This window comes from Triturus cristatus, chromosome 4_1 (assembly GCF_964204655.1).
Source record: "Triturus cristatus chromosome 4_1, aTriCri1.1, whole genome shotgun sequence".
Classification (NCBI taxonomy): Eukaryota; Metazoa; Chordata; class Amphibia; order Caudata; family Salamandridae; genus Triturus; species Triturus cristatus.
The window spans coordinates 802,015,452-802,029,322 of record NC_140585.1 but is presented as its reverse complement, the minus strand read 5'-3'; the positions used below and the strand labels follow the sequence as shown (position 1 = coordinate 802,029,322).

Sequence of the window (13,871 nt, the reverse complement as noted above, 5' to 3'; positions counted from 1 at the left end):
TAGCTCAAAGTTATGACCTTTATGTATGATTCATTGTCCCTGTATAATGCGTGTGTGATGTAAAGTGCTCTGACACCCTACACTGGTGTGAGTAGCACAATATAACAAATGAAACATGTGTGAGAGGTGTTATGGATAGATGATAAGCAAGAGAGCACAAAAGAGAAAAAGAGAGAGAGACACTCGAGGTTGTTAAGTAACATGAAATTCATGCTTCTGTGATTTAAAAACAAAACATACATGCACCTCGAGTGCCCTATGTAAATGGCTTACCCTCTCACCACAATCCCTGGCATTTGCAGACTAGCTGCAATGATGCACAAATTGACTTCATATCCTCTCAGCGGGTCTGCAAGCTCGTTTACGCCCAATGGGATGCCTCGACTGTTTGAGGTTTGTTTCAATACAGTGAACATGCTGTACTTTGTCATGCACTGTTGGCCTGACAACTACTCCTGCTTTTTAAAAATATCCTGTATGGCAACTTCGTTCTTCACATTCACTCTGTTGTACTTAGGGAATACCATTTACTTATGCGCGCCCACTCTACCTCAAAGTGAATGTACGGAGGAAATATCCAAGGCTCGATGCTCACTCATCAATCATTTACCAAGTGTGCTGAACAGATGGTGCTTTTTTAAGCATCACACGTACAACCGTTCTAAAAATAATTACATGACTCAAAAAGCTGTTCTATTTAAGAGAGCTGTTTATCACCTCACCTGGAATAATGCAGGCTCTCTCAATGCTATGGGCTTCGCAAGACCCCAGGGAGCCAAGCTTTTAGAGGGAACGCATATGTTCATAGCCCGCTTTCTTACATTCCATTTCAAGATCATACATGTCCCAGTGAATCAGGTTATCTTTGTAATCCAGAATCACCGGATAGTATATTAAGATGCATTGACATTGTGAAAAAGCTTACCAGTAGTCATCCCCCGCCATACATTTCTCGTACACCGGGCCCTCCAGCTCCTTGGCATCCGGGAAGATGTTCTCGTTGTGAATGATGATTGTTTTGACAATTTCATTGACATGAGCCTGGCATGAGACCTGATCTTGTATGTCCGGAACGGGCATCAATGTTGGCCCAAAGCATATAGCTAAGTTGTATGGGTCCATCATGTTCTCGTCACTGTATTGCGAAAGACTGATTGGGAGGAAGGAAAGAAATAACAGAAAAAAACATTAGAGTTAATATGAACAGTTCTATTGGTTGAGATCTTGGTCAGCAAAGTGTAAGCACAAGTCAAGATGCACTCGTAAATGACTATCAAACTCCGACGCAGAGTGACTCGTCCTCTGCAACATAACTTACTCTAACATTCCAACTCTGACTAATCTTTAAAACATATACAGACTAGAGAAGACAGGGCATCCCGAGCCCTTAGAAACCAGCCATGATGCAGAGGTGGCACTGCTAATTTCTCTCCACTCAAGGCAGATGTGCACTCCCTAAATACTATCAACACTGGCAGAAACAGACGGGATTTATTGGATGTTGCAAGAACGATGGAAGCCAATCCGACTGACAATATCTGCTGAGCAACAGCAATGCCTCCCAAAAGAGGACCGCTTCTAAGCCAAAACTGGTGATGCTAATCTGGTCGCAAAACCCGCTTTAACCATCTGGCTGCATACCAGTACGAAATCGGACATCGTGACATTGTGCTTAAAACACACAAACTGTCTGTATAGGCATAACCCTAACATCAGTAGCTTAAGCACACGATACCAACCCTTTATTTAGACGCGACTGTATCTCAGTAAGGAGATCTATATTGTCATGATGCATGTCCTTTCCCTCAACAATGGTATCATATAGGATATTACACTCTGCAAATCTACATATATAGGTTAAACCACGGTGTTTTAAATACCTTTAAAAAAAGTGTTTAACCAAAACCAGGATGCTAGAGGTTAAATTTGTTCAGTGAGGTAATAGCACATCACAGAGGTCAACAGGTTAACAGTATGGTTTTCCCCTTTGAAGTCATTGGGACATGCAATGTATAAAGCAGTAACCTATTTTTCTCAAGCCCGTTCTGCTGTACTGTAGTGATCACATGGAATGCACTATAGCAACAAACGTGTGCTTGATTGTAAAGTTGTCCTACAAGGCACATGCCACATTTAGTTTTACTGGCATACCATATGTTGTATATAAATGTATATGACCTATTTATATATACAAACTGAAAAACACTTTAAAAACATTTTATTTCCACCACTGCCTAAAGACTAACGTGTGTAAAAACATCAGAAATTCACTGAAACACCACAGTTGCAGGGAAGTTGTGTTTATGCTTCTCAGTGGTAAAAGCACTGAAATGAGCTGCTTACAGTTAATAATAGACCCAGCACTTGACTCCAAGCAGTGCATGACAGGGAGGTATACTTATCTCAGTAATCTATAACTTGTGAGTTTCTTTTTGTTTTTGTTTCTTGACCATTCGTTTTTATGTTATTTGTACAGCTAACTTTAACTTCACTCTCTCTCTCAGTCTCTCTCTCTCATACATATACATATATATATATATATATATATATATATATCGGATTCAAACAAACGCCCTTCCACTTCCATGAAGCGAACAAAAGAGCACAAACTCCTGTTGAATTGCAGTGTGTTTTATTTCTCACATTTCCATGCCATAACGTGTTTCGTTTAACAAGCGACCTTGATCACATAGTGAAACTCATTGCGGAAAAGTCATTTAAACAAACCCAACTGTGTCACGTGACGACATTCACAGAGGACATAATAAACAGACTACATAATTACGTGGTTACATTGTTGCTCAGTTTCCACCAACGCATGCTGAAAAGAATTTTTATCACTGTCCAATACAAATATAGAATCCGTATCATGTAATTTAAAACACATGTTTAAATAAAAACATTGGACAAATATTTCAACAATATTTTAGAATATTATACCACCCGGTCATACACATGATATTAAATCAATAGGGAAGTAAGTATATCACCATTCTTATTGCTTAAATGCATTGTTGTGATCTTCTCTCATGTTAATTTGATACAGTAATCATGTTATCTATGTACAAATATCTAAAAACATCTAAAAAAATCTCAAATATGAGCATTCGCACCATCTAATGTGCAAAATGAGCCTGGCTGTCCTATTAAAAGTGCTAATGTGCTTTCTTAATACCCTATTAGTGCATAGTGCTTGAAAGTGCTTGGTGTGCCATAGTGCAAGTACAGAAATGTGCAACACAATTATAAGCTGATTGGTTATGATGTCTCTCATCTATAAAATATTTTTTTGTTTTGTTTTTGTTACATAAAATGATCTTATTGGTGGTCCGGTGTCGGAGTGATATCTACAAGAATTACTATTTAATTTATGTATGTCGTAATCTTAGGATGACATTTGACTAGATTGATATTTGGTAACATTAAGAGAGTATTTTTTGGAATTTCATACATTATAGACCTGAGTCTGACTCTAAGGTGTATAACTAAATGTCAATATCATTATAGTATATAATCTCAGTGATGCAATGATGATTACAGGAAGTTGTGAAGTTCCTCATTATTATTGAGTTCTGTTGGTGTTTTGCAGTCAAGTTCTAGTATCAACGTGACTCAAGCTGGTGGAACATAAGTTCCCTGTTACTACCTCGTCGAAGAGTCGGAATGGCATCAATAACAAAGTATTTAAGGCAGTTAAAGTTATTCTGATGTGCAGATTTAAATTGACGTACCACAGGGTACGAGGCATCACTGATGACTATGGCCCGCAGGTGCTGAAGAACTCTTACATATACCTGCAGCTTGGTACTCCCAACATATCCCAAGGCGCAGGTACATTCCAGCACATTCACCGCATATTCTGTCCTGCAGTTAAAATGACCTCTCATAGCTACCTTAGAGGGGCTGAAGGGTGTTGAATAGTGTGTTGTATTTGCACCAAACTTACAGGCCCTGCAGGAAGAGCATTTGTAAAATACTTGTTTTGGTTTTAGCCAAGAAGTACTTTGGCTGATCTCTGGGCTACTTTTAACCAACTGAGATCTCATGGATGGTGCTTGTCTGAAGGTAAATGTGAGTAATGCCGGTAATCTGGGTGCCACTATTCCATCTGTAAGTAATATTGGCCAATTTTTATTCATGATTGACCTTATCTGCCGTTCCTGACAGTTGTATGTGGTGATGAGTCTAGTTTATTCTCATCTGTTGTAGTTGATGTTATTGATTCGGGCTCAGATTCCGTATCATAGTTCTTGTGCTGCAACAGGGACTCCCTAGTTCTTGGCTTTATTCATGGCATCTTTGAGAATCTTATCACCATATCACTATCCCCTAATCAGGAATCTTTCCATGGCTGTGTGTAGTTATTTATCTAATTCAGCCTCAGTACTGCAAATCCTTTTAAGACTAAGGAATTCCCCATAGGGGATACTTTTAACCAAGTGCTTTGGGTGAGAGCTCTTCGCATGCAGCGCGGAATTGCCTATTGTTGTTTTGCGGTGCAGTGTGGTCTCTAGCTTCATATCGGACACATATACTCTCACATCCAAGAAGTCTACGCTTTGATCACTAATGTGTGATGTAAACTTAAGATTAACAGTGTTGTTGTTAATTTCTTGGATGAAGTTTACTGAACTATCTTGGTCGCCCTTCCAAAGGTTGAAAACGTCATCAATGAATCTTAGCCAGTACATGACATGTGTGGTGTACATTGCTTTGTGAATTTTTCTAAGAACCTGTTCCTCCCACCAGCCAACATGTAAATAAGCATAGCTGGGGGAGAAACAGGCTCCCATAGCTACACCACGTTTTTGCCTTAATAATTATTTGCCAAATAGAAAGAAATTGTTGAACAGACACCATCTAATGAGCTCTAATAACATTATGTTATGATTGTGTCTAGTCATGGGTCTGGTGTCTAAGAAATGTTTTATTGCTGTCAGTCCCACTTGGTGGTCTATACTCGTATATAACGAGTCTATGTCTAACGTAATGAGCAGTAGTCCCTCTGTCCATACAATTTGACTCAATTTAGTCAGAAAGTCTCCAGTGTCTTTAATGTAAGTGGGGAGTTTTTGAACATGCTCTTGAAGAAAATAATCCACATACTGGGTTATGTTTTCACATACGCCATTTTTGGCAGAGATAATTGGTCTGCCAGGAATAGGTTTTGTCTTCTTATGAATTTTGGGTATGAAGTAAACAGTGGGGAGCACAGGGAATTCTTTATGCATAAAGTTATACTCCTCACTGGAGATTAATCCTGGTCTCTTCCATTGTGATAAATCTTTTTTAGGCCATCTTTTGCTTTATTGTATTCCTTCTTACTCGATTTTTCACAACAGTCCTTGTTTGCTAATTGCCGATATGCCTCCTGGAGAGATTGTCGTTTGGGTCAGATGGCAATATTCTCACCCTTATCCGATTTGTTGATGACGATTTCATGGTCATATTTATGTTTTTATTAGGTTCTCATACTGGCAGTCCTGATATTTGAGCCTACAGTGATTGTGTCTCATTTTATGATATACTTTTTTGAGATCCTCCCTAACATGTTCATGAAAGATATCTGTGGCGTCCTTGGGCATCATAGGTAGAAATGTAGACTTAAGTTTAAAGGAGCTGCTGCCCGCACTTGATTGTACAATGTCTATTGCACGTAGATTTTCCTGAGTCAACCCCAGGCTGGAATTTATATGTTGATCAGAGTTGGTTTCATCACTAAGTCCTTGCATTGTTAAGAGGGTAGAGACATTGGGTGGGGACCTGAGGGACCGCCCAACTGAGTGACATGTGGAAAGGTACCATAGTCAGACATGTTGCTCGAATGTATACCGCAGTATTCCATGGGCAAATACGTGTCAATCATGAGATCACGCAGGCGCGTACATCAAAGACGGGAGGCACTGAGGCATAAATCAACAGGACAACACTACATGAGCATATGAGGGGAAGTGTAACAGATACAACGGGCGAGGTCACTGTTTTTTGTTGTAGTCTCTTTCTCTTATGTTAAATGTGTTAGAATTATTCGGACTCTTACATAAGTTCCCCTCTACTGTATTCGCACTTCAATGTACATAACAGTAGACCATATATGATGTGCAACGATGAATGAAAAATTAACAACACAATTGCTTCTTAGCTTGAAACTGCTATTCAGATATACCAGGTATGTATTGCAAATACTAAGCTGACAGCATAATGCCCTGTAATATACCGATGGTCTGCTAAAATGTACACACTGTATCAACTGCATCTGTTGCGTAAAACACGTCGTATATGTATGTAAATTCTTTAAGAAACTGCACAAAATCAATAAAAGAGTTTAAAAAGATGGTAGAGACATTTGTAACTTGGAGGTTCTCACAGGTGACATTGATGTTAATGTGTACTTTATTATGTTGGTTTATGCCTTCTTTTATGATGAAGTACTTTTTAAGTTTTAATTTTGGTATGAATTTAAAAATGTCCACTCTGGTGCGCCCATAGTTAAATTACTGTGTGGGCAGAAAGACAACCCCAGGGATAACAGTTGTGTTTCTGCCTTTGTCAAAGTTGTTGTTGATAGATTAACTTTAGTGTTGTCGTTTTCCTTTGCCTCTTGCGCCATTTGGGTTTTTGGGCTCTTGAATTTCCGGCTTTTACGCCTGGCTCGTCTCCTTTGGTTCCTGCGATTTCCGCTGGTCTTGTTTGGTTCAGCGGCCTCAAAGTTTGTCTGCGGTCAAGGTTACAAATCTAGCTCCTCAGCCAGACTTAGTTTGCCCTTTTCACCTGATATGTTTGTCGTATTTGAACTGCGATCCTCTGACTCTGTTTCACTGATCGCTGCGCTCAAGTCTGTGGTAGATGACAAGGTACTGCCAGCTCCCAATGGTTCAGTTGTTGTTTTTGTTGTGATTTTGGACATGCTATTCAACCTCATTCTCTTAACATTGTCATATTTCCGTGAGAAAGTGAATATTTGCCCTAGTTCGTAGGCCGCCTTATCCCTAGCAAACTTGTGGGCCTTTCTGATTTTAATCTTGTCCTCTTGTTTTTGCTTTAAGTTTACCCAGTTCTTCGTTAATTTTGTCTATTTCTTGTAATAATGCCTCACGATCTATTTGGGCATATTTAATTCATGTTCTGACCAGGTTCATGGATGCCATAAGGTTCTCTGCCCATCCGTTCAACATCATGTGGTTAGGGTTCCCAAGATATATATATATATATATATATATATATATATCATGTGATCAAGACTGCCGTGAGGCAGTCGAAACGCGTCAGGCTGAGCACTTGCGAGTGAATTTTAGGCACCATGCACTTTAAATCTGCAAACTAAATAAAGAAAATTTTGAACCCCACGCTGTGGTCCGTACCTGCTTTTGGGTTCTATCTAAACCCGTTCCAGGACTTTTGGTTTTCCATATATATATATATATATATATATTCACTTAAAAAACCATAGGTTTCACACATGTTATAGTTAGCTGGACATTTCACTCATAAAAAACCAATGAAATTCCCCCGTTATAGTTACTGCAGGCAACTATAACTCACGCGACCGTAATCCTCTGCTGATGCTAATACTGTATTTAGACACTTATTTACCCATGTCTTCTTCCATTAATCTTTAGCTATACATATATTACAAAGAATTATTTTTCAGAAAGACACATATGTCATCAGTGATGTAATATCTGACGTCATCAGCAGAGGATTGCGGTCGCGTGAGTTATAGTTGCCTGCAGTAACTATAACGGAGGAATTTCATTGGTTTTTTATGAGTGAAATGTCCAGCTAACTATAACATGTGTGAAACCTATGGTTTAAGTGAATTTGCAAGGTTTTTTAAATGCTAATTCCTAACTATAACGTGCGTGAAACCTATGGTTTTTTCAGTGAATTTGTACGGTTTTTTAAATGCTAATTTATTTATGTATTACTTTTTTTTATATATTTATTTTACAATAAACTACGTATTAAAAATTATGATTATTTTTTTTTTTGGTTTTCACCCTGCGAATTTTTTTTTTTTTTGTAAATTTTTTTGTTTTTTTTGTTGTGTTTTTCAGGGTGCGCGCACCCCCGCGATTTTTAAAAAAAAAATAAAAAAAATTTTTGCCTTCGGGGTTCTTCAGGGACCCCCTGACAAAGGCTAGGGGGTCAGGAACTCTCTACCCTGCCCCCTTTTCACGTTAGTCACCTTCCTTTTTCACTCTCGCACTGAAAACAAACAAAATGGCGGCCGACACTTCCTGATTTCGACCGATTCGAACGTTGACTAACATGTAACCACCAATCAGAATTACGCTCGCGCACGTTAGGGTGCTCGCACGGTGCTCGCACGGTGCGCGCACCCTGCGCGCATATATATATATATATGCTTTTAAATGCTATTTTCTCCGGAAATACTGAACAGATTTACACCAGACCTGCAAAAGGCACTTCCTTGACCTTATGGCTACCTCTCTGCCAAATTTCAAGTAATTCTGTTCAGCCGTTCGGGCTGTAGCTGTGTCTAAAGGTCCTATGGAAAAATGCATGGGAAAAACGCGTTTTGGGACCCCCCTTTTATCTCAGCCCCCGCTTGACGAATCCCCCCGAGACTTTCAGGGTAGGAGCGGAGCGTAGCGCCCCACCTATTTTGAAAAATTCGCGAGGATTCGTCAACCGGTGCCAAAGTTATTCAAAATAGAATGTTGCGGATTTCCTATGGAAACGTGGTCCTAACTATAACTACCTACTGGCGACCGCCAGTAGGTAATATATATTCAGAATCAGCTATGTCTGCATTCAATTGCCAAGCATGCGGTTACATGTCAATGCTCTGCTTGCTAAAGCAGAAAAATGCATGCTCATGCCTGTATTCACAAGCAACAAAAAGAAGCAAAGCTTCTGAGAGGGCAGCAGGTTGAATTTTGGCAAAATATGTAAAAATAAACCCAAGTCACCACAATTAGCAAACCTCTCATAAGTGAAAGTGCTAAGCACAGCAGCAAAAAATGTATACTCCCATGCTGCTAACAGCTCCAAATGAACCTGTATTTGATTGACCTTACAAATATTTAAGTAAACAGAAAATAATAAATCAATATTTTGAAGAGCATGACAGAAAGAAATACCGAGACTCCCACCCCTAGTTCCTAGTCCTAAAGTCAGAATTATATTTGGGCATACAATCTTCATTGAATCCCCAACATGTTTTAACCTAAGCTGATCTTAGAAGGCATTCTTTTTTGTTCCAAACAATGACCCCCAGGGCTTGCTCAAGACGTTCAGGATGAGTATGACTGACTTCTACAATAATTATGAAGCCTCCCCACGAGAGGTAAACTAAATAAATATTTTCAAACTTAGGCATCTGTGACGTGCTGGGGTCATGTGAAGTTTAAATATTTGCATGCAATTCATAGGAGTGGTATACATTATCTTCACTGCTGGACAAATTTCTGTTTGGTGAGCTACTCTTCTGCAAGAACTAGGTTTCAGATTGACCCCAGCAAATACTCTGGGCTGTGTTCCCGTGTATGCACTAGCACAGCACCCAGACAAAATACCAGGGTGTTTCTTCGAGTGAAGTAGCTTGTATTGATGATAGGGCCTTTTCATGACTCTCCAGTGTGGCCTGGATTCATATGCCTCACTTCACTAGCAATAATTCATTTTTTCTGTTCTATTTCCTGACTAGGAACCACCAAACTGAGCGGTCCATTACTAGAACAACTATGTACCTAGTATGTCACTTTAGTGGTGTAACACAAAAGGACGCAGCCGCTCTGTTCATTGTGAAGGGCCCGAGTCTTCCATATATAACAGATGTTCATTGGCTTTTGTCTAAATGGGGCCCCAGAAGGGATTGGGGCCCTCCTCCACTACAGGGGCCTGCTTAATGCACCTGTGTCGCAATTTGTGATGAGGTAAACAAACTTGAAAGTGGCTCTGACTTTCTCAAGTTCTTGTATGTGCAGTGTGGGAGGTAGGGCAGTCTTATGTAAGCAATTACACTACTAACCACTAATTAAAACGTGCACGATACAAATCACATTGTGATTTTAGCTTTTAATAGTAAGTTTATTTTAACCTATTTGATTAACCTTAAAAAATAAAAGATTGAGCAAAAACCAGGAAAGATTCAAACGTATTCTTTGCACTTCCATGGTAGTTGCTGCTGCTTGCAGAAGGCGCACAGCCCACTAGGCCTCGGCTGTAACTTGTGACCTGCAGGTTACACAAGCAGTAACTGTATGGATCTATTGAGCTACCTTACTCAGAAAACAAACATGAGACTTCCATGTTACACACAAAGCTCTGCAGCAAGCACATTAACCCTCAAAGCTATCTTATTATGCTTCAGAGCCATGATCAGACATTGTACACGTCACTCCAGCATGTGCAATAATCAACTGAGCACGTTTACCAACGTTATGCCCTGCTATGTTCAAAACGATCCCTGCGGCAGGTGCTTTTACCCCCTGCAATATTTAAAATGCAGTCTGTTTATTAAAAATTAAGTAATCACCAACAGCTAACTATTACAAATGTCCTTGTTTCAAGCGCTTTAGGACAGAGCCTGTAAAAATAATGCGTTATATACTGACAGACCGCTACTGACTGCTCCGCCCAACTCTTCTTCCCCACTCCTGCCCACGTGGCTCCTCCCATCAGGACCCTACTGCTCTTCTGTCGCTGTTTACCATCCGCCCCTCCCTGTCCGCCATTTTTGGTTCCGAGGGTAAATACCAGGGCCGAATCTAGAGCGGTGCGATGGGTGCCACCGCACTGGGCGCGGCCTTGGGGTGGAGGCGTCATGTTTATTGTTTTAAAAGCACCTGGTGCCACGTTCCTTGTCCCAGCAATTTTCAAGCATCAATAAAAATGTCATAGGGTAAATGTGCCTGCTGCAAACAACGTGGCCCATTCAGATCACAAAGTGCATACACTATAAATAGGTCGATGGTTATCGCTTTTCTCAGAGACCCTTCTTTTACTTGCAGTTTATAAGTTAAAATCCTAATATACAGCAGTGATCTACTAACTGTCCTCAACGAGCTGCGTGCAAACTGCATGGCATATATGACAGCTGCATGTGTTTTTTGCCCAGTCTTTCCTTATCCTAATATTGCAAAAAGGTTTCCTTTGGGTAGAAATCAATTCTTACTATTAAAGAAAACCCCTTGCAATGGTGTCACGTTTTAAATTCTGAGTTTGTTCTTTGCCAGACCAATGACTCTCAAACTATACTGCCTACCAGTATGGATTACATGTGGCTTCTACACCGTGTAGGCCTCTGTTTTATGTAACATTTCCTATACACTGATTTACACACGTATGATTGATTGCCTCTGTGCAGTGTGTGTGATGTAAAGTGTTCTGACACCTTAAACTTGTATGAGTGGCGCTATAAAGCTTAATGAATCTGAGAGACAGTGGTTATGGACACTTGGGGGGCATTGTCAAATGGTGGGAGTGAGGGAATCCGTGACGAGGTGGTCATTGGGGGGCGCCAACAAACATTGTCGCACAGGGCGCCACCAGCGCTAAAGCCGCGCCTGGTAAATACTACTGAATGCATTCGCAACAGACCTTCTAAATTACTTTCAGCTGGGCCAGCTGAAGTCTAAACCCGATGGCTTCCTGTTAAACAGGGCTCCCACTCATGGCAGTCGGTGAAACCCGAATAAACACCCGATTGGCTCTCAGTGGTCTGAATGAGTCACGTGCCCCCGCTCTGAGCAAGAATGCACCGCAGTGAGTGTCCGTATGAGCTATGAAGCTGTAAACCCTTGCATCTGGGACGTCGGTCTATCCGGGGACTTACTAAGTGACCCGTGACTGCTACGGCCACATAAGTCTCGCTGGCTGTGCGAAGGACACCGCTCGACAATCCCAGAATTGTCCTGTTCTGGGAAGTCTGCCTGTAACAATGTTTCGTGCATACTTTTTCCACCCTCGCTGCAACAATGTGGCATTGACGGCGTTGAATGCCGGCTTGTGAAGTTCCGGGTCTTCGTCGACTGCAAAGGCGATCAATAGAGCATGAGTCATGCAGTGACAGCATGGCACCGCCTGCTCTCGCGACACCCTGGGGCCTGCTGTGGCGAGGGGAAGGACCAGGGCGAATTCTATGAAAGTTCACAGTCCAAGACTTCTCAATACATAGTATCTCTGCTTTTGTTGAAATGCTGTTGTCCTGGAGACATGTGCCAAATGAGTATTCTGTAGAATTGAGGGCTTCCTTCAAAAGAACACCTTGTTTGGCGGCAGAGAGGTTGAAGGGAGCAGTAGCTGGCAGGCACCGGCCTCTGACACTTCTGTCTTCATTGTTAAGCCGCTCCACCCCCTTTCACAATCAGCTTCACTGTACTTTTTACATGTAGGCACGTCTCTTTCTTTTGGAATTCTATTTGACATTCTTCTACATTGGATTATTTCACTTATGCTCTTGCACAGCTGTGAGGCATCTGGGCAGTAATTTATTGGGAGTAACAAGAATGATATGGGAGTTCAGGACGATCTGTGATCCAGTGGGGTAGCCAGGACGCCATGGGCCCTTCTGGAAGAAAGGAAATGGGCCCTCTGGCTCCTGTTTGAATTCTAAAATACAGCAATAATCAGGATTTGGTGGGCCCCCCTTCACGGGTGCCACTGCACATGCTGCACTAATGGAATCGACCCCGCTGCTGTGACCCCAGCCCTCAGGGCATGGTCTGTTGAATACACCACTCATGTCAACAGGAGCTGAAGTTAAATGGCCCTGGAGTCTACAACCAATGGTTTCTAACACTGACTGTTTGTGTCCAGTGTCTGGTCTCAGCCTAGGCCCCCACCCCCTCTTTCTACCAGCCCTGGTTTCTGTACTCCGTCTCAGCTGAACCAACACATCACACGGTTCTGTGACCAATCTGAGATGCTCAGGGTGCAATCAAAATGTTCTTTCCAAAGTGATGCCGGCTTCTCTGAGTCATGTCTGTGTCATGTGGTACAAAGGAAGCACGATTGGAGAAGAAGCTTTGATATGTCAGCTTCTGCCTCGTAACAATCTGACCATGAGTGCTTCCTCCCCCTGCGCGGACCACCGTTCTTCTCCCTATAGTCGGTACCCTTTGAACCGCAGAACCTCAGGTCATATGCCTTTAGTTGACCCGCTTGAATTTCCAGCCTTAAGATGACTGATACAATTGAGGAAGACATGGGAAAATGGAAAAAACTGTGAAATAACATGTTGCCTGGTCTACCAGGATCAAGCAGTACAGGGAGACACTTTCATTAACTCTTACGAAAAGGGACATTACTCACTCTTCTTTTAATTAGAAGTTTTAACTGTATCAAGCGTCAGCCTCTTGTCACTACAGAGCTCCTGCATACAGTTAGTTGTACAAGAGTTGAAGAAAGGATCAATTTAGCCAAGCGCCACACTGGATGTGATGAGCGATCTCTCATCTAGCCTTCCTCAGAGCTACCCCTGTAGTGGCAGGAACTGAGCAGACGCCTGGTGAAGACTTTGGACCTCCAGAGTCTCTGATATGGTGGTAGTTGGGTTCACCTTTCTGGCCAGAGGTTCCAGCCCTCTTGTGCCTGAGGTCCTGGAGACCCAGCGATCTGCCTACGTGCTGCTGTACACTGGTGCATCAGGTGCAAGATGGCCGACTCTCTGGGCCAGATTTTTTAATCTTTCACACAACACAGAAAGACAACTTGCTGAGCTGCGCTGCGTGAAAGGGCAGGAATGCATCATATGTATCAATATCTGGCGCATTCCTGCTCTCTGCCTGCACTGGCGCACAATCTGCTGCCTAGCGACAATGCAGGCACCCTCATGCCATGGTGCAAGGGTTACCTGCGCTGCAGGCAGGATTGTTTTTGTGCAGGAAGGGACACCTTACAGC

General features: G+C 41.8%; 1 protein-coding gene across 1 annotated transcript in view; it reads right to left on the bottom strand.

Annotated features, from left to right (window-relative positions):
- Positions 1 to 13,871, bottom strand: part of SRGAP1 (SLIT-ROBO Rho GTPase activating protein 1) — a 497,889-nt gene that overhangs the window by 41,035 nt on the left and 442,983 nt on the right. The window contains exon 17 of the mRNA XM_085653404.1: positions 926 to 1,150. Within this exon, the coding sequence (XP_085509530.1) occupies positions 926 to 1,150 (225 nt within the window). The remainder of the gene's footprint in view (positions 1 to 925; positions 1,151 to 13,871) is intronic.